At 34.5% G+C, this 25066-nt stretch overlaps 4 protein-coding genes across 6 annotated transcripts; 2 read left to right on the forward strand and 2 right to left on the reverse strand.

Annotated features, from left to right (window-relative positions):
• Nucleotides 1-6119: 6119 nt before the first annotated feature.
• On the forward strand, nucleotides 6120-6856 carry LOC107060657 (uncharacterized). The gene is made up of 2 exons (XM_015308785.1): nucleotides 6120-6370; nucleotides 6517-6856. The coding sequence occupies exons 1-2, from the start codon at nucleotides 6270-6272 to the stop codon at nucleotides 6767-6769; spliced, it is 354 nt and encodes a 117-aa protein (XP_015164271.1). The 5' UTR covers nucleotides 6120-6269; the 3' UTR covers nucleotides 6770-6856.
• A 401-nt stretch (nucleotides 6857-7257) lies between these two features.
• LOC102581964 (cell division cycle 20.2, cofactor of APC complex-like) lies at nucleotides 7258-10834 on the reverse strand. Of its 2 annotated transcripts, none has more exons than XM_006347267.2 (5): nucleotides 10428-10834; nucleotides 8840-9115; nucleotides 8469-8738; nucleotides 7805-8386; nucleotides 7258-7719 (listed from the first exon to the last, which is right to left on the reverse strand). In XM_006347267.2, the coding sequence occupies exons 1-5, from the start codon at nucleotides 10524-10526 to the stop codon at nucleotides 7579-7581; spliced, it is 1368 nt and encodes a 455-aa protein (XP_006347329.1). In that variant the 5' UTR covers nucleotides 10527-10834; the 3' UTR covers nucleotides 7258-7578. The 2 variants fall into 2 exon arrangements, with proteins under 2 accessions (XP_006347329.1, XP_006347330.1); XM_006347268.2 differs by lacking the exon at nucleotides 10428-10834 and adding an exon at nucleotides 9805-10196.
• A 915-nt stretch (nucleotides 10835-11749) lies between these two features.
• LOC102600914 (uncharacterized protein At1g51745-like) lies at nucleotides 11750-18862 on the reverse strand. 2 transcript variants are annotated; one of them, XM_006347413.2, is made up of 3 exons: nucleotides 18375-18862; nucleotides 14625-15541; nucleotides 11750-13281 (listed from the first exon to the last, which is right to left on the reverse strand). In XM_006347413.2, exons 1-3 carry the CDS (start codon nucleotides 18560-18562, stop codon nucleotides 12155-12157), a joined length of 2232 nt encoding a protein of 743 aa, XP_006347475.1. In that variant the 5' UTR covers nucleotides 18563-18862; the 3' UTR covers nucleotides 11750-12154. The 2 variants fall into 2 exon arrangements, with proteins under 2 accessions (XP_006347475.1, XP_015164272.1); XM_015308786.1 differs by having other exon boundaries at nucleotides 14625-15598.
• A 2438-nt stretch (nucleotides 18863-21300) lies between these two features.
• LOC102582512 (high mobility group nucleosome-binding domain-containing protein 5-like) lies at nucleotides 21301-24831 on the forward strand. The gene is made up of 5 exons (XM_006347269.2): nucleotides 21301-21511; nucleotides 22320-22938; nucleotides 23029-23235; nucleotides 23383-24425; nucleotides 24535-24831. The coding sequence occupies exons 1-5, from the start codon at nucleotides 21398-21400 to the stop codon at nucleotides 24601-24603; spliced, it is 2052 nt and encodes a 683-aa protein (XP_006347331.1). The 5' UTR covers nucleotides 21301-21397; the 3' UTR covers nucleotides 24604-24831.
• The last annotated feature ends 235 nt before the right edge of the window (nucleotides 24832-25066 follow it).

A 25066-nucleotide genomic window follows, 5' to 3' on the forward strand; every position in this document is an offset into this window, starting at 1 on the left:
GTTTAGAATTAATGATTGAGATCTAATTGATTAAAACAAAGTTCTAACCATAGTTATTTACTTCCATATATTTAAATGTTTTTGCAATCCATTATATTTTCCCTAAATATATTAAACTTATTAAATACTTTTAGTACTTTTTTGAAAAAAATTATAATACAGTTAAATATTTTTATTATTCTAATAGAGTTTTAGGAGCTACAGTGTCTATAGAGCAATATGGACTCCATTTAGGGAGTAAGAAAGAATTTAAAGTTGTTTGACAAGATTTATTTTACTTCTACAATTATAATAAAAAAAAATGTTAGGTCACAATTTTTTATTTGGCAAATATTATTTGTGAAATAGCAAACGTTAGGTAAAAAAGTAAAAAATCAGCAAAAAATTACTTAAGTAATTAAGAAAAGAAATTATTTTAAATACATTTAGGAAAAATATAATGTAAATCTAAAATTATTGGATTGCAAAAATATTTAAGAAGCAAATATATGGAAGTAAATAACTATGGTTAGGATTTTGTTTTAATCAATTAGATCTCAACCATTAATTCTAAACTATGACATGTGTCTCCAATCCAAGCTAGAACTTGGGGAAAATGGAGAGGAGCCGAATCTCAATAATTACTACTATTATTGATTCGATAATTAATATATAATAGTAAGGATGATATTCACATATTTTTTGAGTTTCTCACCTAGCTTTGTGGGATTTATAATGATGTCCCAAGTAATTTGAATTGCATCGGGGAATTTCATTTTGGGGATAAAGATTTTCTATCATAGACAATTTATTCAGAACTCGAAACTTGTAGCATGCATGTGTTTATGATAATTCATCACTAAATAAAATTAACAACATATTTTGATTTTTAGCTATGATATTTATCAATCACAATTCTTAAAGTTGAAATTTTTTATTTATCATATAAACATATTAAATCTTGAATATCCTAGTGAAACTTTTGACTTTCCCCACTACTTTTAGTACTCTCGCTATTATTACTACTTAATTTCGACCATCAAAATTATGTCCTCACTATAGTTATTTAAAACCACAGTAGATCACATAACAATTTGTAGCTCTTAGCAAAGGGACCGTACAAATTAACTTCCTAATCAAATCCAAATTAATTACTCTATTAATTAAAGGTGATTAAGCAAAACAATTCATTTTGTCGATTTTTTCTTAAGTAATTAAGTGGGCAAGTAGCTCATAATATACGTCACTAATTAATTGGCATTTGCCATGCATGCAACAAGAACAAGGACTGGAAGTTGTTGACTAGCTAATTTTCTTTTCCTAAGAGGACATTTTAGCTCCTCAAAATTATTTCTTTTAATTAAAATATATGCTATAACTTTTTAGGCTAGATTTTATTCCATATTTTTTATAAAGAAATTATTGTTTGCATCGAAAGATGATACAACATCACAGGGATGAAGCATGTTGTTTGACATGTGAAAGGAATAGATTTAAAAGAAATTACCAAAAAAACGTTCTTATTATGTAGATTTATTATTATTTTTTGGTTTAAATGTGAAGAGGATTCAAATTCCATAAACAAGATTCTCTTCCCATTTATCCTTTCTCACAGACATGAGGAGTACTTATAAAACGTACAGTTTTTAAAAGGTAGGAATTTAAGCTTAGCTTTATATATTCACGATGTAAAATATATTGATGCATGCAACATGTGAGTGAACAAATACCTATGAATCATTATAACTTATATATTAATAACTTGAAATAAGTTAGTAATTAATAATGTTAACGTAATAGTACTATATATTATTATTTGTTAAATTATATCGATAGTGTATGAAATCTTTCGTCGTTTCAAAGTCACCAAATCAACTTCTCATTAAACATTTCTATAAACTATGTTTTTCACTATAAGAAAACACGGAATCGGCGACAGATAAAATTTCATAGCTAAACAACAAAAATCTCATGCTAATCCCATTTAGCAATGAATTATTTAAAAAATCTAATATGCTAGGAGTTATTTAGCGACGAATTATATAAGAAAATCTAATTAGCTTGGAGCTATTTTAGGACGGATTAAATGACGCATAAATTTAATAGCTAATTTCATATTTTCTAGTAATATTTGATCCAACAATCACTCAATCACTTTATTTTTTTTTAATGTTCAGAGGCTTAAGTAGTACTGTTTAATGTGCCAGAGCCCATAGGCTCCAACTGATGGAGGAACCTGTATTTTATGGTATTTAATTAAAGTCTTATCAATTTAATTATTAATTCCACACATATTTAATTAGGTTGTGAAGTTTGTTCTGGTCAGTTATTTCCCTACCACCTGCCAAGCTAGCCCCGTGTATTGTTTTCTGAAAAAATGTGTTTTAATTTGACTTGTCTCGTTTAAATCTTTCCCACCCTAACCCGCCCTGTTAAATCCTGTCTTGTTCTGTTTCATTGTCATCCTGAGCATGTACGTAATACAACTCACTCTACTATAACTTAAAATTATGATTTTATTAGTATATGATATGATATAATATTATATATACTATTATTACTAAATAAAAGTTCATTTTTATTAATCTCCAATCCAAATGTTTTAAGGTTTGGGATCATATAAATGTAACACGTGTTGATGTTGCTGAGGAAAGTACAATTTTATGTCATTTTATTCTCCTATCCCACTAGCTTATATGTATTATCGGTTGCTACTTAAAGTCTCAGAATAAATACTGCAATAATCGATCAATGGATATTATAATTAGTACTCAACCTCACGTTGGTATTATAAGTGACCACCACACGTTTAATAGAATAATAACTTTGCATATGCCCTTTATCTTTAATTTCTTCTGATTTTTATTTCAATACGAATATTTTCATCTTCAAAAATAATCTGTTCAATAATTGATATTTTCACTACTCACAAAAATAAATTATAAGTCCAATTGAAATGTAAATAAAATGAGATGGGACTTGTTAAAATTTTAACCTATCTTATTGAGATAAGTGTCAAAAACATACCTAAACTATACCCTTTTTGTGAGTTTCATACTTAAACTATTGAGAGTGTGAGTTTCATACCTAAACTATCGTTTTTTAGTTTGAGAAACACACCTATCTCTTTTATACCACTCTCATCTTGGTGTGTGTAATACACTCTCTTTTATTTAAAAAAATTGTCACTTCACATTCCACATGGACTAAACATTCAACCTTGACAAAAATTAAATAAATGATTAGTATTAGTTAAAATTAAAAATTAAAAAATTATTATCCAAAAAAACAATATTTTCTTTTATAAAATAAAATCTAAAATATTTTTCTTACCCCACTCTATCACTTTCTCTCACCCCCCCCCCTCCACCCTGGCCAATTTTTTTTGTTTAAATTTCTTTTATAAAAGTATTTAATTTGTTTTACTTCATCTCCTCACCCCCTCTCCCCCCACTCAAATACTAATTTAGATATTATTTTATTTTATTTTAAAAATAATTCTACCCGCCCCACCTAACCTTCCGCTTCCAATTTTTTTTCTCATTTTGTGTTAGATATATACATATCAAAAATATTTTTTACTTGCCGCCGCAAGAATTTTTTTAATTTTTTATGTTATATTCGGTACACTAGTAGAAACTTTTTTTCTAAAATATTTGTACGTACATATCTAACACAAAATGAGAAAAATGTAAAAAAATAAAATAAAATAGGAGCGGAGGGTTAAATAGAATGGGGTAGAATTTTTATTATTTTTTAAGATTTTTTTTTTATGGATAGTAATATTTTAATCTTTAATTTTTAATTAATATTAATAGTTTATTATTTATTTTTTGTCAAGGTGGAATATTTTATCCGTGTGGAATGTCATGTGTCAAGGTTTTTTCAAATAAAAGAGAGAGTGCATTACACACACCACTAAGGTGTGTTTCTCAAACTAAAAAGTGATAGTTTAGGTATGAAACTCGTACTCTCAATAGTTTAGGTATGAAACTAAAAAAAAAGGGATAATTTAGGTGTGTTTTTGACACTTATCTCTATCTTATTTCGTTTATCTATTTTCAGTTTTAACTTTACCTTATTTCACGTTTCTCTGTCTCATTGTCATCTCTAAGTCGAATGAAAGAAACGGGTACGAGACGTACGACATGGGGATTATTTCAGCCCATCAACAATTACTACCTTTTGGCTGCTACAATAAATAATTAGCATACCATATATAAGTTGAGTGGATTTTTATATTAGTACTCCCTCCGTCCTATTTTATGTGGCAATATTTGATCGGGCACGGAGTTTAAGAAATAAATGAAGACTTTAAAATGTTTACCAAATTGTCCTTTAAAAAGTAGACTCACTTTTCTCTCTCCTCATAAATGTATTAGAGTATTATTTTAAGATTAAGTGAGACCAACAAGGGTAAAAAAGGAGTTGTACCTTTAAATACTTACCATATAAGGAAATGTGACATTTTTTTTGGGACTGACCAAAAAGGAAATAGTGCCACATAAAATGGGACGGAGGGAGTAATATTTTTCATTGTATACTATAAGTGAATATTTTCAAACTTGGTTACCAGGCTCCTAAATAAGACTTTAAGATATATTTTAGTTGCACTACTTATTTCTTTGGCCTAACAATTTAGACTGAAACGTAAATATCTTGGAATTCAACTATTTTTAAAATACATACTGTTTTTAAAAAATAAGTTTATCATTTAATGGTGATTCACGATCTATCGTGAAAATTTTTTATAGTTTCATTTTATAAATTTCATTTTTGCTTGTGGAAGTAGTGAGATCCTTGCAAGTTGCAACATGTTTTTTTTTATAACCGTAGTGTTTGAATTATTAGATATATGTATATCTAAATTAGTTTCACGGAGTATTTGTCATCTCTCACTAGTAATAGATATCAAGTTATTTTATTCACCAAGATTATGACACGTGGAAAAAAAATCACCTAATTATAACAATTTTTTATAAAATTATAGTATAATTGTATAAAGTTATCGTACCTTACCTTTGAGTTTTGTCATTATACTTCAATTATCATACCTTTTAATTTTATTATTAAGTTTAGTTTTCGCTTGTGGGAGTGGTGAGATCTATGCAAAAATCTTTTGATATCAGATCATGTCGCACTTTGATGCTAATCTACCTAAATTAATAATTAAACATGTCAACTTTGAAATTAATCTGGTGGCTTTATCAAGAGTTCTAATTGGGACCTTACTTTTACATAGTCGATAAAAACAATTGTTAACTTTAAAAAATCAATAAGAGTAGATCTTTTGTTTAGTATTTTCTTCAAATCAATTTTATGCAAAAAAAAAAAAAAAAGTCGGAGTCCCACTTTGTAGGACGGGTACATGGATTTTTTATATAAGTTTGGATAATCTTCTTTCATGAGTTAATTTTTGAGATTGAGTCAGATTCACGATTTATTTCTTTAATTTGAAATCAAAATCAGGATCATCCCAATTTATTATTTGCAATATTATAAGCCCCCCATTTTATATAGTCACAAGTTTTATCCAGCCATCCACCTTCACCAGTACTTGACATGTTTAAAATATAAAAGTCATGCCACAATATTCTCACGATTTAAGTAATTTGTTTAGTTTAATATAACATCATAGCTGACAGAGGTTTAAGTATGAGCCTCATTACCATAAATAAAAAATTACAATGGTTCTCATCATTTAAATATATTTAGCAATAAATTATGCAATTACTCATATATACATAATGACTTTTAGAATTAATGTAGTAAAAAACACCATAATAAATGCAACTATTTCAATCCATTTTTATTGCTCCCAATATTAATTCAATCAGTCAATCCCTTATCAAGTACTTATTTAATTGAATTGAAAAATGATTTTGAACTAGTAGTTAATGTTAGTAGAGCAGGAAAAAACAGAATTTTTTGTTTTTTCTAGTCCACAGACTTTACGTGACCAAAAAATAAGACGGCACAAAGATAAGTTTCAATTAATGCAGAGTAATCAAATATTATTGCTAATACATCCTTGGTAATCTTTGTTTAATACTTATACAACAATAATATAATTAATATAATGGGTAAGTTAGTCCACTCTGAAGTCTGAGTTTTTCTCTATAAATAGAGAAATAGAGGCAAAGACTCTAAATCATCATTACATTGATCATTTCATCTAATTCTTCTTTCTCATTTGCTTTATTGGGTTGAAAAGAGCTTCTTAATACTAGTAATTAAGAACTCTAATCCTTTTTTTCAAAGAAAAAAAAACACTAGTAATCCATATTTGAATGGCCATCAATTTACAGAACCGTGGACTCGTTAGCTTGAGGAAGGGATTTTTGAACCATATTAATCGAAGTTCTACTAACTCGACTATCCTCTCTACCAGGTACAGTTTTGGCTCGGATCTTGTATATGTATTAAAAAATCACTAGATAAGTAGTACTTAATTGTGGTAAAGTTCAAATCCTTGATCTGTCTCTCGTGTATAGGTAGTTTCTGTTATCCTTATTTATATGTGTGTTTTGTGTGCAGGAGGGAAGTGCACGCATCAGTATACGATAAGAATCTGGAGGAATCTGTGCAGCCTTTTGTGGTGCCAGATGAAGTGATCAAGGCAAAATCGGATAAGTACTGGACTCCTCATCCTCATACTGGTGTGTTTGGACCAGCCACTGATCATCATCATATCAGTATCAGGCCTGCCAGTGCTAGTGTAGATTCTGTGTTGGAACAGAAGGCCTTCTTCCGTCCACTCGAGGATCTTGAGAAGCCAGCCTATGTTTAAGTTCTTTGAATATGTAACATTTTGAGTTGAAACTGTAGTTAAGGACTGCAGAATAACTGCACTGCTATTAAAATGTTTACGAGTCTATTGTATTATAGTAATAATATAAATAAACCTTTTACTTCTATCAAGTTTGCTCTGTGTTGGGGAAGGAAAGTTGTACCATCCAAATTCTCCCAAAGAATATTTGCTGAAAATTTGATAAAAAATGAATATTAATAAAACTCTATTGAATTGTTTGAAGGGCAAGTAAAAACAGAAAGAACTTGACAGATTTAAGAACTTCAGAGAAATGTAAAGGAACTAGAGGTGTCAAATGGGTGGATTGAGCTGAATTTGGGCAGATCAAATTGGGCTGAGTTTATTGGGAAGGTTGGGTTTGATTTGGCCACCCCTAAATGGAACCCGCAGATTTTCGAAAGTTGGAAACTGTGAATAGAGTTGACAAAGGAAAACACAAGGGCATCTGTACACGACAAATTTGGGAGTAAGAAATGTATATGCATCTATCTTATTCAGGGAGTAGAACCCTCCAAAGGTTTCACAATGATACAATATTCTTATGTTGAAGAACCTTTGCTTTTTATCTTTTACACATGCTTTTTGTCACTATAGGTGACCAAGAAAAATTATCGCAGCAACTTAAGCAAACAAATAGCTCCTCCATTTACACGAACTCCACCAACGAACGAATACAGGAAAATGAACCGAAGTATCTCTTTTTACACAATAAATACAGCAGTTGTCTGGTTCATGAGCATTTTAAGCTGAATAGACTTTACAGAAATTCAACTATTGTCCCTCACAATTCACCGAATACGGTTAAGGTGAGCAAATGGCTCAGGGTTTGCCTTTGGCGCAGGCTTTGCAACTTCAGGAGTACCAAATACATTCCAAAATCTAAGAGTTTCATCCCCAGCTGCAGATGCCACCGTGCAACCATCTGGACTCTGCAACAAATTAAACCAGAAAATTAGTTCCTTTCTTTCTTGTGTACTGCAAAAAATGCAACAAAATTACTTAAGAATCATTTACCTGTGCCATAAAAAGAACTCTGGATGTGTGACCAGTAAGCTCGGCTGTCTTTACCATGGAAGGGTATTTCCAAAGAGTGAGCTGATTCTTTGTGAAACCATGTGAACTTAGGAGCTCACGTTCGTTCTTGTTCCATAGCAGGGCACAAACCTGAGAGCCCGTATCAATAGAGTTCAAGCAAGCACCAGTATGGGTGTTCCAGAACTTAATGGACCTATCACCTCCACCACCACCAGAGGCTAGTAAGTTACTCTGGAAAGGACACCAAGCAAGGGCCTTAACAGCAGCTGTATGATCTTCAAGCCTGTGAAGCCACTCTGTTGATGTGTTGGAAGAAGCCATTGATCTGTCCCATATATGGAGGAGATTATCATTTCCACCACTAGCTAGTTGTTGGCCAGAGGCTGACCATTTTAAACCACAAACTTCTTGGTGATGTCCTTGGTATGTATCCACAATTGGCGATCGCACCCTCACATCATTGTTTATGATCTGACCATCCATGCCCCCAGTTGTCAATACGTGATTGTTCCAATCTAGAGCGCCAACTCGGGATCTGTGACCACCTCTCATAGTTCTCAGCTGCACCAATGTATAAAACCATAAATTAGCATAAGAATCACTCAAAATAAACAACATGAACAGAAAAGTTCAAGAAACAAACCAGCCGATTTGCCGTTGTATCCCAGAGCTGAACATCAGAATTGTTCAGACCAAGAGCAATATGTCTACCATCAGGAGCCCATTTAACACTTGTAACAGGACCATGCTCTTCATCAACAGTGACCAATTCTGAAGTGGCACCATCAGATGCATCCCACAGATATACAGTGCTGCCTAGAGCAATAGAAAGAACATTGCTGCTGCCCCAATCTAACAAATTCAAATAGTAGTCATCCACTAGATCTGGAGCATCTAATGTCCTTTCAGAGGTCTGCAAAAGTAAACCGATGAAACTGATAAGGACGGGATTCGGTTACATTTACTAGTACAGCAATATGTAATACTAACAATGGACAGTGCAAGTAAACTCACCTGAGGAATGTATCGACGGGGTTTAGCAGTCTTTGCCTGTTGGTGAACAGATGATGAGAAGTCATTTGGAATAGCCTCAACAGAAGTGGGTGGCTTGTTCTTGAATGCCAATATTCGGGTCCTGTTCATGTTGAATGTTTCCGCAAGCTGCTTCCTGTATGCCTCTCTGGAGGGAGAATCAACAGCTGGATTTTCCTTACCTTTCCTTCCCTCTGTCAACATGTAATGTGCATAGTCCATATCCATTGCCGATCGATTAGGAATGAACCTATCCAACTGTAGTAACACAAATCAACAATCAATGTCTATGCCAAAGCCCTCCTCTTCTAAGAACTCACATAAAACAAGTCTAAGTAACCTCAATTTATTCTACAAAATATAGCCAACCCCAGATGACAAAGTGATGAAAAATCATCTCCCTTTTGACCATTTTCTTAAGTTCAAAATTCAATTTACCATCTTGTAACAAAAATTGTGCCAAAAAAGGAAACAAGTGGTACTTTTTAGAGACAATAACCGGTGGTACGTAGAACAACAATGAACCTAACCAACTCTAATAACCCAAATCAGCAATCAATATCTATGTTAAGGCCCTCCTCTTTAGAACTCACATAAAACAACAACATACCTAGAGAAGTGGGGTTTGGGGAGGTTAGAGTGCATGCAAACCTGACCCTACCTACCAGAGGTAGAGAGGTAGTTTCCGAAAGACACTCGGCTAGAGTAACACATATCAAAGACTCACATAAAACAAGTCTAAACATAAAGCCTCAAATTTGTTCTACAAAAATTAAACCCAACCCCAGATGACACAAAGTAAATTAAAACCCATCTCCCTTTAGCCTATTTTCTTAATTTCAAAATCCAAATTATCATTGGTGTAACACAAATAGTGCCACTAAACTGAAACAATTAGTAATTTCTAGAGACAATAATCGGAAGCAAGTAGAAGGGAAAAAACATACATTTTCCCGAGAATTCCTCTTTTGTAGATATTGTTCCTGGAGAGGGCAACGAGATTTGGTCTTACTTGCTGAGACAGAACTCAATGATCCTGCATCCATGGTGTTAGCACAAAAAAAAAAAGAGATACAAAAACAGAGATTTCAATAAACAAAGAAACAAGATTATTAAAGCCTGCAAAACAAAAATCAGGGTTATAATAATAATAATATGGCAGCACAAATTAAAGCAAGTAAGTTGGAAGTGCGCTTGCGGGTTCGCTTAAGAAGAGAGAGAAGAAGAAGATGGAGGGACCCGAGTTGTGTCCTGCAAACAAAGATGATGATTAAAATTATTGCTTCATGGGAACCGCTCAAGAGTTTATGTAATGGTGTGTTGGGTTTTGTCCGAGTTGTTCTGTTTTTTTTTTTTTTTTTTTTTTCCAAAAGCCTCAAATTTGTTCTACAAAAATTAAACCCAACCCCAGATGACACAAAGTAAATTAAAACCCATCTCCCTTTAGCCTATTTTCTTAATTTCAAAATCCAAATTATCATTGGTGTAACACAAATAGTGCCACTAAACTGAAACAATTAGTAATTTCTAGAGACAATAATCGGAAGCAAGTAGAAGGGAAAAAACATACATTTTCCCGAGAATTCCTCTTTTGTAGATATTGTTCCTGGAGAGGGCAACGAGATTTGGTCTTACTTGCTGAGACAGAACTCAATGATCCTGCATCCATGGTGTTAGCACAAAAAAAAAAAGAGATACAAAAACAGAGATTTCAATAAACAAAGAAACAAGATTATTAAAGCCTGCAAAACAAAAATCAGGGTTATAATAATAATAATATGGCAGCACAAATTAAAGCAAGTAAGTTGGAAGTGCGCTTGCGGGTTCGCTTAAGAAGAGAGAGAAGAAGAAGATGGAGGGACCCGAGTTGTGTCCTGCAAACAAAGATGATGATTAAAATTATTGCTTCATGGGAACCGCTCAAGAGTTTATGTAATGGTGTGTTGGGTTTTGTCCGAGTTGTTCTGTTTTTTTTTTTTTTTTTTGTATCCAAACGGCTAGTCGCCGCCACGAGGATTTTAGGGTTCCAACGGCTATATTCCTTTGCAATTTGTTGAGAAGCTTTATTTGTGTGCCTCACGCAAGTAAAGCAAATTGTGTGACCTTACTCTTTTTGTTTGACAAATTAGAGTACTCAAATTTTAATACAAATTAAAGTAAAAACAACAACAATTTATTTGGACATATTTTGCTCTAGGGAAGAAATGATTAAAACACTCATCTTATGTAATTCCAAAGGAATGTTTATGTGATGGTGATTAGATGATTAAGATTGTTTTGTCCTAGATTAAAAATTTAAGATTCGAGTTCTAAGAATTTGGAACTAATTTATTTACCTTGTTAGTAAGCTTTAGGCGCAACACAAATTTGAATTAGTTAACACGGATATAACCAAAAAATAGCACCACTTATAATGTGTTGATTAGAACTAACAAACTCATTTATCTAAGGGACAGATCAAGTTCAACATTAAAATGCAAGCTTTATGGCCACATGTGCATTAGCTAATTACAAGGAATCAGAAATTTTTTATTTTTATTTTTTAACTTCCTTTTGAAGAGAAATTTGTAAGCAATAAACGAAGTTGCTCCAACCAAGTAAAACTTGAAACTCGTCCACCAACACATTGATGAACACAAGTCTTAGTTCGAAAAATACTTGCATACACCTAGTTACAATAATAAACAATTTAACCAGTCGAAATTCGAAATGTTTCATATCACTTCACTATGATTAAATGACAAAAAAATTATATGCATTCTTTTACTTGAAATAGACTTCGAGCATGTGTAGAGTTTTCTCTGCCTCAGAGATACAGCTGAGTCTGATGAAAGTTCACTAATGGGATGGGGCGAGCACCAGAAATTTATGTTTGTTTTCACGATGGGAAGGTTCAGATGAAAGCCACAAGTTTATGGCACCAACTCATAGATAGATAGCTAAAGTTAGTACAATTTACATACATAATGTCATATTAGCCTACTATATGTGTCTAACCCACCTTCAGCTTTTCACACTTCCACGCCTCGAGAAAAAAACAAAAGAAAAAAAATAACTTATGAAAAAGACCATGTACAACTGTAATACCATCCTAAGCAATGTCCTATGGTATGCCTTGCCTGCTTTACCTTCACAATCAAGCTGCTCAGATACATATGGGGGCTGCCTTTGCCTCGACCAAAAAAGATAACCAAGAAATTGTCTCCTAGCTGGTGCAGTATTATTATATCTCGCCAAACTTTTACAAGCCACTACGTTATTGTCTGTGTTGATGTCCTTCAGCCCCAGTAGAAATGATTATTGATGACGGCCCACCAACTCCTCACTTAGCCTACTGAACACTAGCTTAACTGGAATACAAGCAATGACTGTTGGCAGTGTCTCTCGTTTGATTGCCCCATCCACTTGATGACTGTTGGAACTACCCTTCTGATCACTACGTTTCTGCTGCAAGGCTATAGATTTAAGTGTTCTTACCTTTTGATGGGAAGATAAATTAATCTTTTTCCCAGACTTTCTTGCAAATGTTCTCTCTATGGCAGGCTGGGAAGCTGTCCTTGTCATGCTTCCCTTTTGAACAATGCCGCCTACACTAGCTTTTTTGACATTTTTGTTGCGCTCAAAACCTTGGACGTGCTTCATTCCTTTAGAATTATCCAACCCTGATGATGCATGGGACCGCGGAACACGAACATTTGCAGTCCTGCGAGCAGTCCTCCAAATAGGTTGGAGTGCAGTATCATTATCAGATGATTCTGGAAAATTGCACTCAGTTGCCCAAAGGAGGCTATCAGAAGAACTGTTTGAAAGCACTTCGATTTGGACAGGATATCCAACTATTGCCTGCCCATTTATCTTACTCGTTAATGAAATCATAGGTATGTGCTCTCTCTGAAAACTTGATTGGACTTTTAAGTCCACATTGACCAGCATGGTCCTGCCACCAGAGTGATGGTAGCTATTCACAGAATCAAAATTCTCAGCGGACTCCTCCCAGTAACCTCTGCTTGCAGGATCATCCCAAGCCCAATCCACACAATTGAACATGTTTTGACTAGCAGTACGTGGGGCTCTAGATCCATATCCAGCCTTTTGCGCCCAAGAGTTCGTAAGGGGGTCATCTTGAAGACATACATAACCCCTCTTTCCCTTGAAATTAGTCATACGACAGGGCCTTCTCGCAAGGTTTCCATCAAAAAGATCCAGAGGCCTCCTGTTAAGACTTCGATTATTCCTTTTCCCTTTTAGTTGCCATTTAGACACCCCAAAGCCAGCAGAAAGAGATTCCTGGTGATAAGCATGAGAAGAAGTGTCATCAGTAAGTGTCACTTCATCCAGTTCTTCACTGCTGATACTTCCACGTTCAGGTTGTGCTTCAGATCTTCCTATATATTTTGGTTCTAGTTCTATAGATGCCGCACCATCTGCATTAGCAACAAGCTAAGTTAGCCTACTTAAGCAGATCATTGTCTTATCTTCTCTGTTTAAAGGAGCAATGCCTATGGAAGAACTGATTCATGATGTCAAGAGAAATGATTAATAAAAGAGTTATAAGGAACTATGCACTCACAATCAGAATTTTTTGAATCTGCATTCACAATCAGAATTAGACATAGATCTGCAGTTTAGATGCAAAAAAAAAAGTGCAATTCCAGAGAACCAATTCACTAGAGTTCCTTTTTCTTTGATAATTAGAAAGAATACCGACTTGGTATTATGGAAGAGATATCAAGAAATTAAATTAACTTATGATCATGTCTACTAATCAGTTGTCACTCGAATGTGATTTTCCTTTGGAATTGCTAAAGTTCTTTGATTTAGAACCTGATTACATCGAAACAAACTCTACAACTCACCAAATTAGCAACAAAATCCAACTCAGAACAAAGCAAGTAATAGTTTTCCTTGCTAAAAGTACAACACCTCGCTCCTCTGTACTGTTTTGTCCTTTTCGTTTTTTGGACTAGTCTTAGTCCTTCATTAAAAAAATTGAAGTGAATAATACATCAGTCAGGAGAAACAAATATTAAAATGAGACATAAATAGGTGGTATATAGGTGAGGTGCATGTAAGTTGACTCGGACACCTACGCTATCAAAAGGGGAGGGGGGATTAGAAGACATTTTACAACCTCTTGAGACTTTTTTGAGAACAGGGGACCTAAGCATTGGTTTTGAATGCTTCCAGTTTCCTTTCAAGTTTCAACTGAAAGTACTAGTAATCTAGAACATCAAAACTCCAACCATGAGAGGGTATTTAAAACCAAATACCAAATTCTTTCTTTTGACTTAATAAGAAAAAAAAAATTCCACCGCAGCAAGTTTCTACGATAGCCATGGAAGTTCTTAACTAAACTTCGACATGCTAGGAGCCTAGACTACTTTGAACTTGCTCACAGGTGATACAGAATGTTGGTGAAGTAACCAGTTACAGCCACTTTCTGATAGCTTCAGCCCTAAAAGTCCCAATACAAACTTAGAGGACTCAACAAGGTAACCATGGCATACCATGTGTACGCGAGAAGGAGAACCACGGAATGAATTGGTTCACATGGGGATAGTAGAACACACAAGGTGACTCAAGCATAGAGAGTGAGGGATTGGAATAACTAAGTTTATCCAATCAGCTCCAAAGATCTCAAAGTTCCAAAGTATAGAGGCATTATAGCGTAGCCACAAAAGATTTTGTACTTTTGATGCTGCTTCGTTTTGTCGAGAAAAAGAATGTACATGTAAGGTGGCTTGTGCAAGAGTGAGAAGGGAGAAACCTGAGATTGTGGCCAACTCGTCATCAGTATCTTCCGCAGAATCTGTCTCAGAAGAATCACTTCCAGTATATTCTGCAGACCCAGAAGCATTCTGTTCACATAAATCAGCAGGATGAAAACCATTATCTTCACGCTTCAATGTTGAAAGTTCCATCTGTGCATGATTATTCTCTTCAACAGTCAAAGATTCTGTAGGTTCTTCGGCCAAATCACACCTGCTTTTCTTTGAAACTCCTGGCTGCTCCTCAGAACCAGAGTCAGGCAAATTTTCAGAACTCTTCAAACCTTGAGCAAGAAGGCAGCCCCTATTACGCCTCTTGACAAGATTTTTTTCGGCTAAGCCTTCATCTGATAATTTCCTTTTGACTGACAAACTTTTTCTCTCAATATTAACTAGGTGTTCTGAATTATAAATCCCATCAGGAACAGCATGCTCTGAAGGAACAGTACTGAGGCCCAAATCTTGTAAACCTCTCATCCTCAGAGGTACATCGGAATTCTCATCGTCCCCACTAAACTGATTATGATCATTGGATTCCTGTATAGAAGATAAGTTGCATGTTTTCTTTTCCTCAAGGAAGAAATCAGATTTATGAGAGAGTTTATGAGATTTAGATCTTAAACGTCTCCCATTCCTATTTTCCAAGTATTTTGATGATGTTTGTGACTCTCTTCCGGAAAAATCACAAGTAGATTTATTGGTTCTATCAGTGGACGAACAACCTAAACTCCCATATCTTTTACCTAACTGCCTCTCAAGTTCAAGAGCATGAAGTATTGCGTCTTCACGTCGTGCATACTTCTCTCTTTTCTTCGGAGGCAGACCTAGGGAAGCTTCTGCCCGTTGAATAAAATCATCAAATTCGCCACACCTGAATGCTTTCACTCGCTTTGACTTCTCCAAATTATACCAATCCCTGGTAAGATACACAGAGAGAAACACCATAACATACCATACTAAGACTATGAAGTGTCTGCACCTAGTAAACAAAGTTTAATTAAGACAGGTGGCATAGACTTATGAAGATACAATATTCCACCAGCTAGAAGTAGCATTTCTATTTATCAAGAATGGGAGAGATAGGAGCAGCACTTAGCAAGAAATAGAATCAAGCATCTTTTGCTTTTCATTTAACTTAGATGCTCACCCCATGCAGGTGACGATTTGAAAAGGTCCCATCAAGTAAAGAGACCATACTGGACCTACTGCCTTAGATAACTAACCAGTAGTTTGTCCAACAAAATAATGCCACTCCCGCACCAGTTCCAAGCAGATTTTTAACACTGATTCACACTAAAAGAAGACTCCTACTCAGATAGAAGAAACAAACAAAAGAGGGTTTGAAGCCCCAAATGTTGTACTCCCTATGTGGACTGATACATGGAGAAGGAAAGTCCTCATACAGAGATACTGTTCATCACAAAATGTCCAGCATTGGACAAAGAAAAAGAGATAGAACTATGTATGAGTTCTTGCTTCGATGAGTGTCCTTCCCAGACTTATATCTCGAGTCTTGTCATGATTGCGCACTCGACGTAAGAACTTTGCTAGCGGGATCAGACCATTCATGGTGCGTTAACTAAAATTAATGGTTGGCTTAGTTAGTACCTTTTCAGTATGTGTTCGAACACTTACAATTCTGCAACATTTTTCTGATTGATCCAGCCTCTGAATCCACAAGCACCGGCTTGACTAGCCCTAGTAAAACTCTCAAGTGGATGAATCAAAACCTTGCCTCAACTTAGTAAACTTTTCAATAACATTATGATAGCTTGTTACCAGCAGGTTTTAGCCAAAGCTCACTCTGTCATTTCCATAGAATCAACTTATGAAAATTTTCCTCTTTTTTTTTCTCTCCTGTGTATTTTTTGTTCTTTAATTGTGTACTGTCATGAACTAGACTTGCTATAATTGCATATAATAATAATATTCCTCTAAAGTCTCCAGTGGTTAGGTTAAACTCAATCTTACCCTCTTAGGCAAAGGGTGGAATGACACAATACAATGCTATTCCACAAATAGCTTACAAGGTGCGGCGCATCTCTATTATCATTATGTATTTTCCTCTTTTTACAGTTAAAGGAGAAAAAGGAAATTTCAACCAATATGAAGAGTCCTAATCTCCTAAGCCAGGCTGCATACTTTGACCCATAGCAGCACTTATCTTCTAAACTCAATAATCTTCACCTACAAGACCAGGGAATTCACGATTACTATTCTCCAACGTAGCGCAATATAATCTTTTAGGATAAGCCAGTAGACGTTGATTTAACAAGGAACATGAGCTAATCAGGACTCAATTAAGATTATCCCATTTCCATTTTCTTCCTTCATAATGACTGATGGTAAAGAGTCCAGAGTCCAAATTTCAAACCAGGGGTGGATCTATGTGGTAGCGTGAGGGTGCCACGACATCCAAACACTCCGCTAAAATTTCCATATACACATAGGGATTTAATGAGTTATGGTATATATAAAAGGTTGGAACCAGTAGTAGCATTATCATCTCTGATCCGTTGGTCAATGGCCAGGGTGCTAGGCGCTAGGTGTAGGTTCGAATCCCCTTAAACACGTCTGTTAAGTTAAATTTTTTCCTTTCTCAAATCACTGCCTCTACCCATCCATTTTGTCTGCTCCCCTTTTTCCTTTTTCTTTACATCTCTTCTTTTCCTAATTTCCTTTATATTCTTTAGTTTTGTATTTCAACTCTTTGTCCAAAAAATCCTCATCTGATATTTATTTATCTGAATTATCTCTTAATTTTCTTTTAGAAGATCTCCAAATATTTAATTGAATATGATTTTAATATTTTTCGTCTTTATTACTCCAAAGTACATTTTAGTTGTTGAATTTTGTTCTTCTTTTCTTACTATTTTGAACAAAGACAGTGGATGCAAGGGCCGATATGTGATAGATCCTTGATTGTTTTATACACTTCGTCAAGAGTTTTTATTTTTGTTCGAAAATTAATTTTTTATTATATTTGTATAGATAATTTGTGAATTTTTGTAACGAAAATATTTTTCTTTACTTGTATAGTTGATGGGAGGGGGTAAATGTTCATTATATAAGCTGCTTTGGCTTTTGTTTTTTTATAGAACTCATCATGAGTTACAATTTGTAGATATCATGTTTTACGTACATTATGTTTGAATTGAAGGGGTCAAATTGTGTATTCAAGATTTTGGTTTTCTTGTTGATGTTTCTCATTTGTGTTCAATAGTATTTGACCAAGAATTAGATTGAATCGTAGAAAATTTATTTCAGTTAGATGACCGTGTATTACTTATGAACCAAAAATATTGTTAATCGATTTGAATTAGCCCAAAATGGATTGAATATGCACCTTAATTCGATGTCAATCACTAGTGATGAGTTTGTGACACCCACACCATTCAAATCCTGGATCCGCCTCTGCTTCTAACTATGAATCCTAAACTATTCACTATCCAATTATAGTAACGTATTAAGTCCAGAATTACTTTTGCAATAGTTATTGCTCCCCACTTCCAACCCCCATTTTAACTGAAATATCACAATGCAAACTCACTGGAAATTCATTAGTTATAGTGTTACCAATGTTATCAACGATACTCCAAGTTTCCTGCCACTAAGAATCCATCAATAACAGGCAAGACAATAATAATCGAGTTTTACCATTATTACAGCTGAATATCAACATGCAACATTTATCTTGTGTCAAAACCATCATCCATTGTAAGATAAATTCAAGGGTAAAAAGGACTTACACACTGGCATCTTCTCTCCCAAGAAGCTTCACTGGAGTCCCAGATCGTGGAGACATCAAATGAGAAGCTGAAAATTCATCAGGACATAGTATTTTACCTGGCCACCACGATCCATTTCGCCTTCGGACCCAAACAATACTCCCAACTCCACAATCCCCCGTTCCTGATTCTATTTCAGAGCTCCCCATCTCTCTATAGCTATATTTTTTGTATATAAACACACAAATATATCTATCAAATGCTAAAATAATTGGGTCTACATTCTTGACAGTCAGGTGAAGATGATTGGGGGTTTTGATTGCTGAGTTTCCAGAAAATAAACAGAATATTGGAATTGCACATTCACAAAAGGGAGAATCTAGGTCGAAAATTTGGGGGTAGGGTTAGGGTTTCAGTCAAAATTGGGTATAATACGAGTCTAAATTTGATCGAAGAGGTTGAAATAAAGTCTGAAAAATCGGTGGCACGAGTTATGTCGCTTTTTTTTTCCTTTGTAATAATGATAAATAAAAAATTTTAAAATGATATAGTAAAAGTTTTAGGTTATATAAATTCAATTACGAGTTAGCTAAGATAGTATAGAGCGATAAATAATTTTTCATCTATAACTAAAGATTTTCATGTTTGAGTCTATTTGAATCAATCAAATACCATAAAACAAAATGAATAAGTCATGTTTATAGTATTTGAAATCATGTTGCCTTGTCTCACGTCACACATTAGAACTAAATGGAAGCTTTGAGCGGTTCATATATTCGATATATATATATATATATGACAGTGTTTTATGTGGACTTTAGTCATTGATGAATTAATAATATAATTGATATTATTTACGAAAATAGTAATAAGCTCATGAAGACTTGTTATCCTAAATTATAATTAAAATTATATTCAAGAATGAAAATAATATTTCTTTTTTCAAGTTTCTCGTTTGATAAAATTTTATTGACAATATTAAATATTATCTCATATTTTTATAGTAGAAAGGAAAGTCGCATAACTCGCATAAAAAAAAAATGAGTTACAACTTATCATTTATCTCTCTTCTATCTTTGAGAGGTATCTTTTCATTATAAAATAATTAGATTTTTTTTTATAGACAACTTAGAATATTACAACAGAAGTAGTTGCTATAACATTAGCATCTGTGCTAGTAGTAGCAATATCACTTGTATTCCCAAACATTGTTAGCGTAGTACAATTAGATATTGATATTAGTTGTACCTAATATGCGTCTTTCTTTTATCAAAAAGTCAGCTAACATGTTCCCTGTTAGAAGTTATGGCGGACCACTAAATTCGTGACTTACAAAATTTCACAGTAGAGTGGTAAATAGGATGCGCATGATGAAAGAGTTCAATTACCTCAGTGGAGTTGGCTTCCACTTCAATTGGCGTCATATGCTTTTCAAGAGAAAATTTTAATTCAATTTCAAGAGCCTGCAATTATGTCATTACGTAACTGAAGGCATAAATCTTTCTACTAAAACTAATAATGTAATTACGATATGAGTCTTTGACAACACAACCAAATCCACTCGTATAGTTATTGTAAACTTTATTTTACATCTTCCAATTGAGCATGAAAAAAAGGCTTTCAACATTTTTATATGACACTTTCTTAACTCTTCATCCGAAAGTGAAATATATAATTAGTTCTTACCATGAACCTTCGTAGAGAAAATGTTAACTTATTAGAATATAAAGCAAGTACTATATAACTTTTTTAAAATAATATACTAATATTTAACGATAGTAAAAATTAATGAAACACGTTTCTCTTCCTAGAAGTCTGACATAATTCGAAGACAATACCGTAAACTAACTCTTTTTCTCTATAACTTTCCTTTTATAGTGACCAGTGTTTTAAAAGGCAGGGTTGTGAGGCGAGGCGTTTTATACCGTACAGGGCGAGACGTAAGCTCCGAGACGTAGGGCGTAAGTTTCATGGATCTACGGGGCGTAGTCTTATGTATATTCAATTTTATAGTTTTATTACTAATAAAAAAAGCAAAAGTAAACCTTTCAATGATTTATGATTTTATTTGAGATAAATATTAATAATCAATAATGAAGAAAAAAAGTATTATAATTACTATTTGAGAAACATCATTACACCAATAATAAAAATATGATGTAAAGAAAAAAAGGTTAAAAAATAAATTAAAAACGTCCAGCGTATGTGTTTACGCCCAGGACTTATGTTTTTATGCTCAGGGCAAACACCTCAAATTTTAGGACTTACTCCTTATGGATCTACGTCTTTAATTTACGCCCAAAGCATTTTTGGTACGCCACGCCCCAAGATTCGCCCCAAAAACGTTTTTGAAAACACTGATAGTGACGATTAGTTTAAATATATCCAATAAATCGAAAACATTAAAAAATCGTTTAAGCTATTTTGAAATTTATCTTATACTTAATATCCAATAAATAGAAAATGAAATTCCACAAAAGTTTCTCACATGCTAAAAAAAATAATCAAATAACTTTTAAAGCATATTTAAAACCTCAATATATATTAAAAGCGGTGTGAAAAATATGACTCATTTAAACTTAACAAGCATATCAAGGAAATGATTCCCTCAAGATTTAGATTGAAAAAATGTGTTCATATTTGTCAAAATAATAAAAGAAACTCAATGATTATTTTGTACCACTCTTACTTATTAGACTAAAAGAAAAAGGAAAATGGTAATTTATTTATTTAGAAATCAAACATAAATAAATATCTTGAACAGGTAATAAATCGGGAGAATTATATTTGGGCTTTTTCCAAAACATTACACCAAGGGCCCAATTATTGAGAGGCTTAGGGTTTCTGTTTGCAGCCCAAAGTTCAAAATAATTTGAATTTCCGCTCCAACGGTCACATTGACAAGGGTTCTTTCTCTGCACCCACACGAGTATATATATCCCTCCTTTTTCTCACCATTGTCAATCCAATTGCTTCTCAGAAATCCCTTTCCCCCTCCCCCTCACAATCGTAGATCGATTTCCTGTTTCATTTCAGCAGCAGAGATGGATTTCCACAGCCTCGCAAGGAGAGAATTGCAAGCTCTTTGCAAGAAGAACAAGATCCCAGCTAACTTGACCAATGTTGCCATGGCTGATGCTCTTCAATCTCTTGAATTTGTAAGTTTTCTTAAATCTAAATCTGATAACTCTGTTCCTGTGTTGTAGAATTTATGAGTTTTATTTGAAATGAAAATGAAATCAGTAGCATTTCTAATGGTTACAGTAGGAAGAGGAGTTGCCGGTATCTGCCAATATTTTTGTTGTTGGATCGATTCGGTTTACCTCATTTCACTTGCAGTCACCTCTTTCGAGTTTCTAAAATCAAAATCATTATTGAGTTTGTTTAAAATGAATATAAATAAGCAGCATTTCATTTGGTTACACTAGGAAGAGGAATATCTGTATTTGATTCGATCTGCGAGTATTTTGTTTATTGGATCGATTTGTGAATCGATTAATCTCATTTCATTTGCAGTCACCTTTCTCGAGTTTGTTAGTTTTTTTCATTCAAAACCATTGCTGAGTTTGCTTAAGATGAAATACAATAAGCAGCATTTCAAATGGTTACATAGAACGAGGAATATCAGTTTACTGATTCGATCTGCAATTTTAATTTTTTGTTGGATCGATATGTAAATCGGTTTATTCATTTCACTTGCAGTCACCTTTATGGTACCAAGTTTTTCCCAGCTTATATTTTGTGGGCATTGGCCCTTAACCTTCAGATAATTTGAGAATGTGAGGAAGCTGTGGACTGTAATTTCTATACTAAAAACTCATTCCTGCTTGTTGGATTGTGTGAACCACCTATTAATTCCCCCGCTGGATTCCTATAGCTGCTAATAACATATTTACTTAATGTTTACCGGATAGTACATTGACATTGTACATCAGAAAGGAAATTCAGAAATGTTTCTATATGCAGGTTGATGGTATTGAAGAGGTCTTGAAAACATGTGAATCTGATGTTGCCAACCCATCCATGGAATCCCCTGGAAAGTCAGAAGCATTAGCAAGTGTACCTCGGACTGGTCGCCGAACTACACAACGAAAGACAATCAAACATGACTCAGAAACTTTGCAGACCACGACAAGGAGTCACTGCAGAACAAGAGGAACAGTGGTAAGAGACGTTGATGAAGCCAAAAATGATATGCTGGAGACTCCTGCATTGCCAACTACCAGAAGGAGGGCTGCAACAACTTCAGTTCGTGCTAAGCTGGAATCTGCAATGAAGGAATGTGAACCAAAAGTGGAAATTGTGGATCCGGTTGAGGAAGAAAAGAAAGATGTTCCAAAGACACCAGCAGCTGCTCTCACTAGCCAAAGAAAGGAAGTGAAGGCAAAGAGTTCAGTTAGGCAAGTGTACAGCACTCGTCGATCAGTGAGGTTAGCTGGGAAACCTATGCAGGAATCAAGCACTCAAGAGGATGAAAAGTCAGGAACCCTTACGTTTGATGCAGTTTCTGAAGAAACTGATGAAAGTTTGGAGGTGAACTCTGACCTGCAATCTGCTCACAAGTCTGAAGAATTAGACAAAAATGGTAATGTCCGCAAGCTCATGTAATCCTTTACCTTTTTCTTTTTCATGAACATCACTTGATCTCAGATCTGACTTGGCAACTATGCTACAGGTATTGATTTGAAATCATCCAAGAGTTTGGACATGAAGAACAAATCAGATACCGTGTCAGTTCAAGATTCAAATACCTTGGTACAAAATAAAATAGACATGGAAGATGGTGTTCAACAAGACAGTGCTAATGATCTGGAAGTTGTTGTCTTAGATACAAAAGCAAAAGAGGGCTCAGAGGAAGTAGCACTTGGCTGCAATAATGATGGTACGTATTGCTGTTCTCGGGGTAGAAAGATTTGAGGAGATGGCATCTGTTCTTCTGTGTACTTTTTGTATCAATTGTCTTATCACCATCTCTGTCGTATGAAATCCTATGTAATACTTAGTGATCATTAAATGAAATTGTTTTTAGGATCTGGAGAAGAACCCATGGAAGAATCTGAAATTGTTGCTGAGGCTAAAGAAGAAATAGATTTTCAGAACAAAAGCCAGAACTTGGGTGATGATCCCAAGAGTAATTCAGATATCACAAAGCAGCCTAATAGACAGGATGAGCCCCATGGTGATACATCTGATTTTATGGCAGAAAATGATGGGGAGGAAGAAGGTCATTTTGATTCTGATGTTGCAGGAAAACAAGAGTTGATTGGAGAACAACCTGTAGCTGTAAGTGTCAATCCAGACACTAACATAGATTTTCACGAGGTGGATTTGTTTGAGCAATCCAATGGTGAGGAAGAGGCTAAGATGCGTGCAAGTCAGCAGAAGTGTGTGACTAACATGCAAGCTAACATAGATTTTCTTGAGGTGAATTTGTTCGAGCAATTCAATGGTGAGGTCCAGGCTAAGGTGAGTGGAAGTCAGCAGAAGTGTCTGACTAACATGGAAGATGCAGGAGAAGTTGCTGGAGAAGAAGAACCCATGGAAGAATATGATGTTGATTGTACTGAGGCTACCATGGATGCACCAGCTGATGCTCTGGAAGTTGCTGGAGAAGAAGAACAACCCATGGAAGAATTTGATGTTGATTGTTCTGAGGCTAACGTGGTTGCACCAGCTGATGCTCTGGAAGTTGCTGGAGATGATGAATCCATGGATGACTCAGAAATTGATTATGCTGAGGCTACTGTGGAGAGTGCAGCTCACAGTCTTCCACCCTTGCCTCTCATTTCTAATGCTGCCCCAGAACCAGTCATCACTTTGGCACTGGATACTATGCAAAATCCTTCTGCCTTGACAAGCACAAATTCAGAACTCATCACTCAGACACCAGTTGAGAATTCATCAGCAGTGACAAGCATAGGACAGATGCTTGTTACAGATAACAAGGAAAACTTGGTTTGTACGAAAGAAAACAAAGGCACTGCTGGCAATAACTTGCAAAATTTAAGCTTGAGGAAGCTTACAAAAATGTTGAAAGATTTAAAGATCTCAAAAGATCCTAGTGGAAAGGAGGTAAGAACAACATCAGCTAATATTCTTTTTCATTCATGTGTATTTTTTTAACTTGTGGTTATAGATGTTTAAATGTGGAGTATAATTGAAGTGTTTTTTCTATTCACAGGCAGTAAACTCAAGATCAGCCTTGCAAAAAGTTCCAGAAAACCGTTTGACGAGTGAAAACGAAAATTGAAGCTCATAATAGGGGCAGACCATTCCGCCTGCCAGTAAGATGGAAGATTGAAGCTTTGCAAACCTTCTTGATTTGCTACTTTTGAGACATCAAAATTTACTATCCCTGTTGTTTTTGTATTCCTTCAGTTATTTTTCAATACTTATATGAAAAAAAACAAAATTACTCATATGATGATGTAATCCACCAAACTTCTCTTCAATTCACCTGAATTATTCTCTTTGTCAATTAGATCTTTGAAACTCAAATTGAATAAAAAACTTGGACACTTAGCAGTTGCAATCTGTAGCTTCCTTTTTATTTTCAACTTTTGGCAGAGATTAAACATTACATTGTCAAAACAACTTTTCTGCAATTGTAACTCAATAAGAAAGCGCGAAGGAAGGAAAAAGATGTGCACTATTCGAAAAGGTTCAAGAAACTAATTGCCTAAGGCAAAACAATAGAAAAGAACCATGTCTTG

Source organism: Solanum tuberosum, unplaced genomic scaffold (assembly GCF_000226075.1).
Source record: "Solanum tuberosum cultivar DM 1-3 516 R44 unplaced genomic scaffold, SolTub_3.0 scf00087, whole genome shotgun sequence".
Classification (NCBI taxonomy): Eukaryota; Viridiplantae; Streptophyta; class Magnoliopsida; order Solanales; family Solanaceae; genus Solanum; species Solanum tuberosum.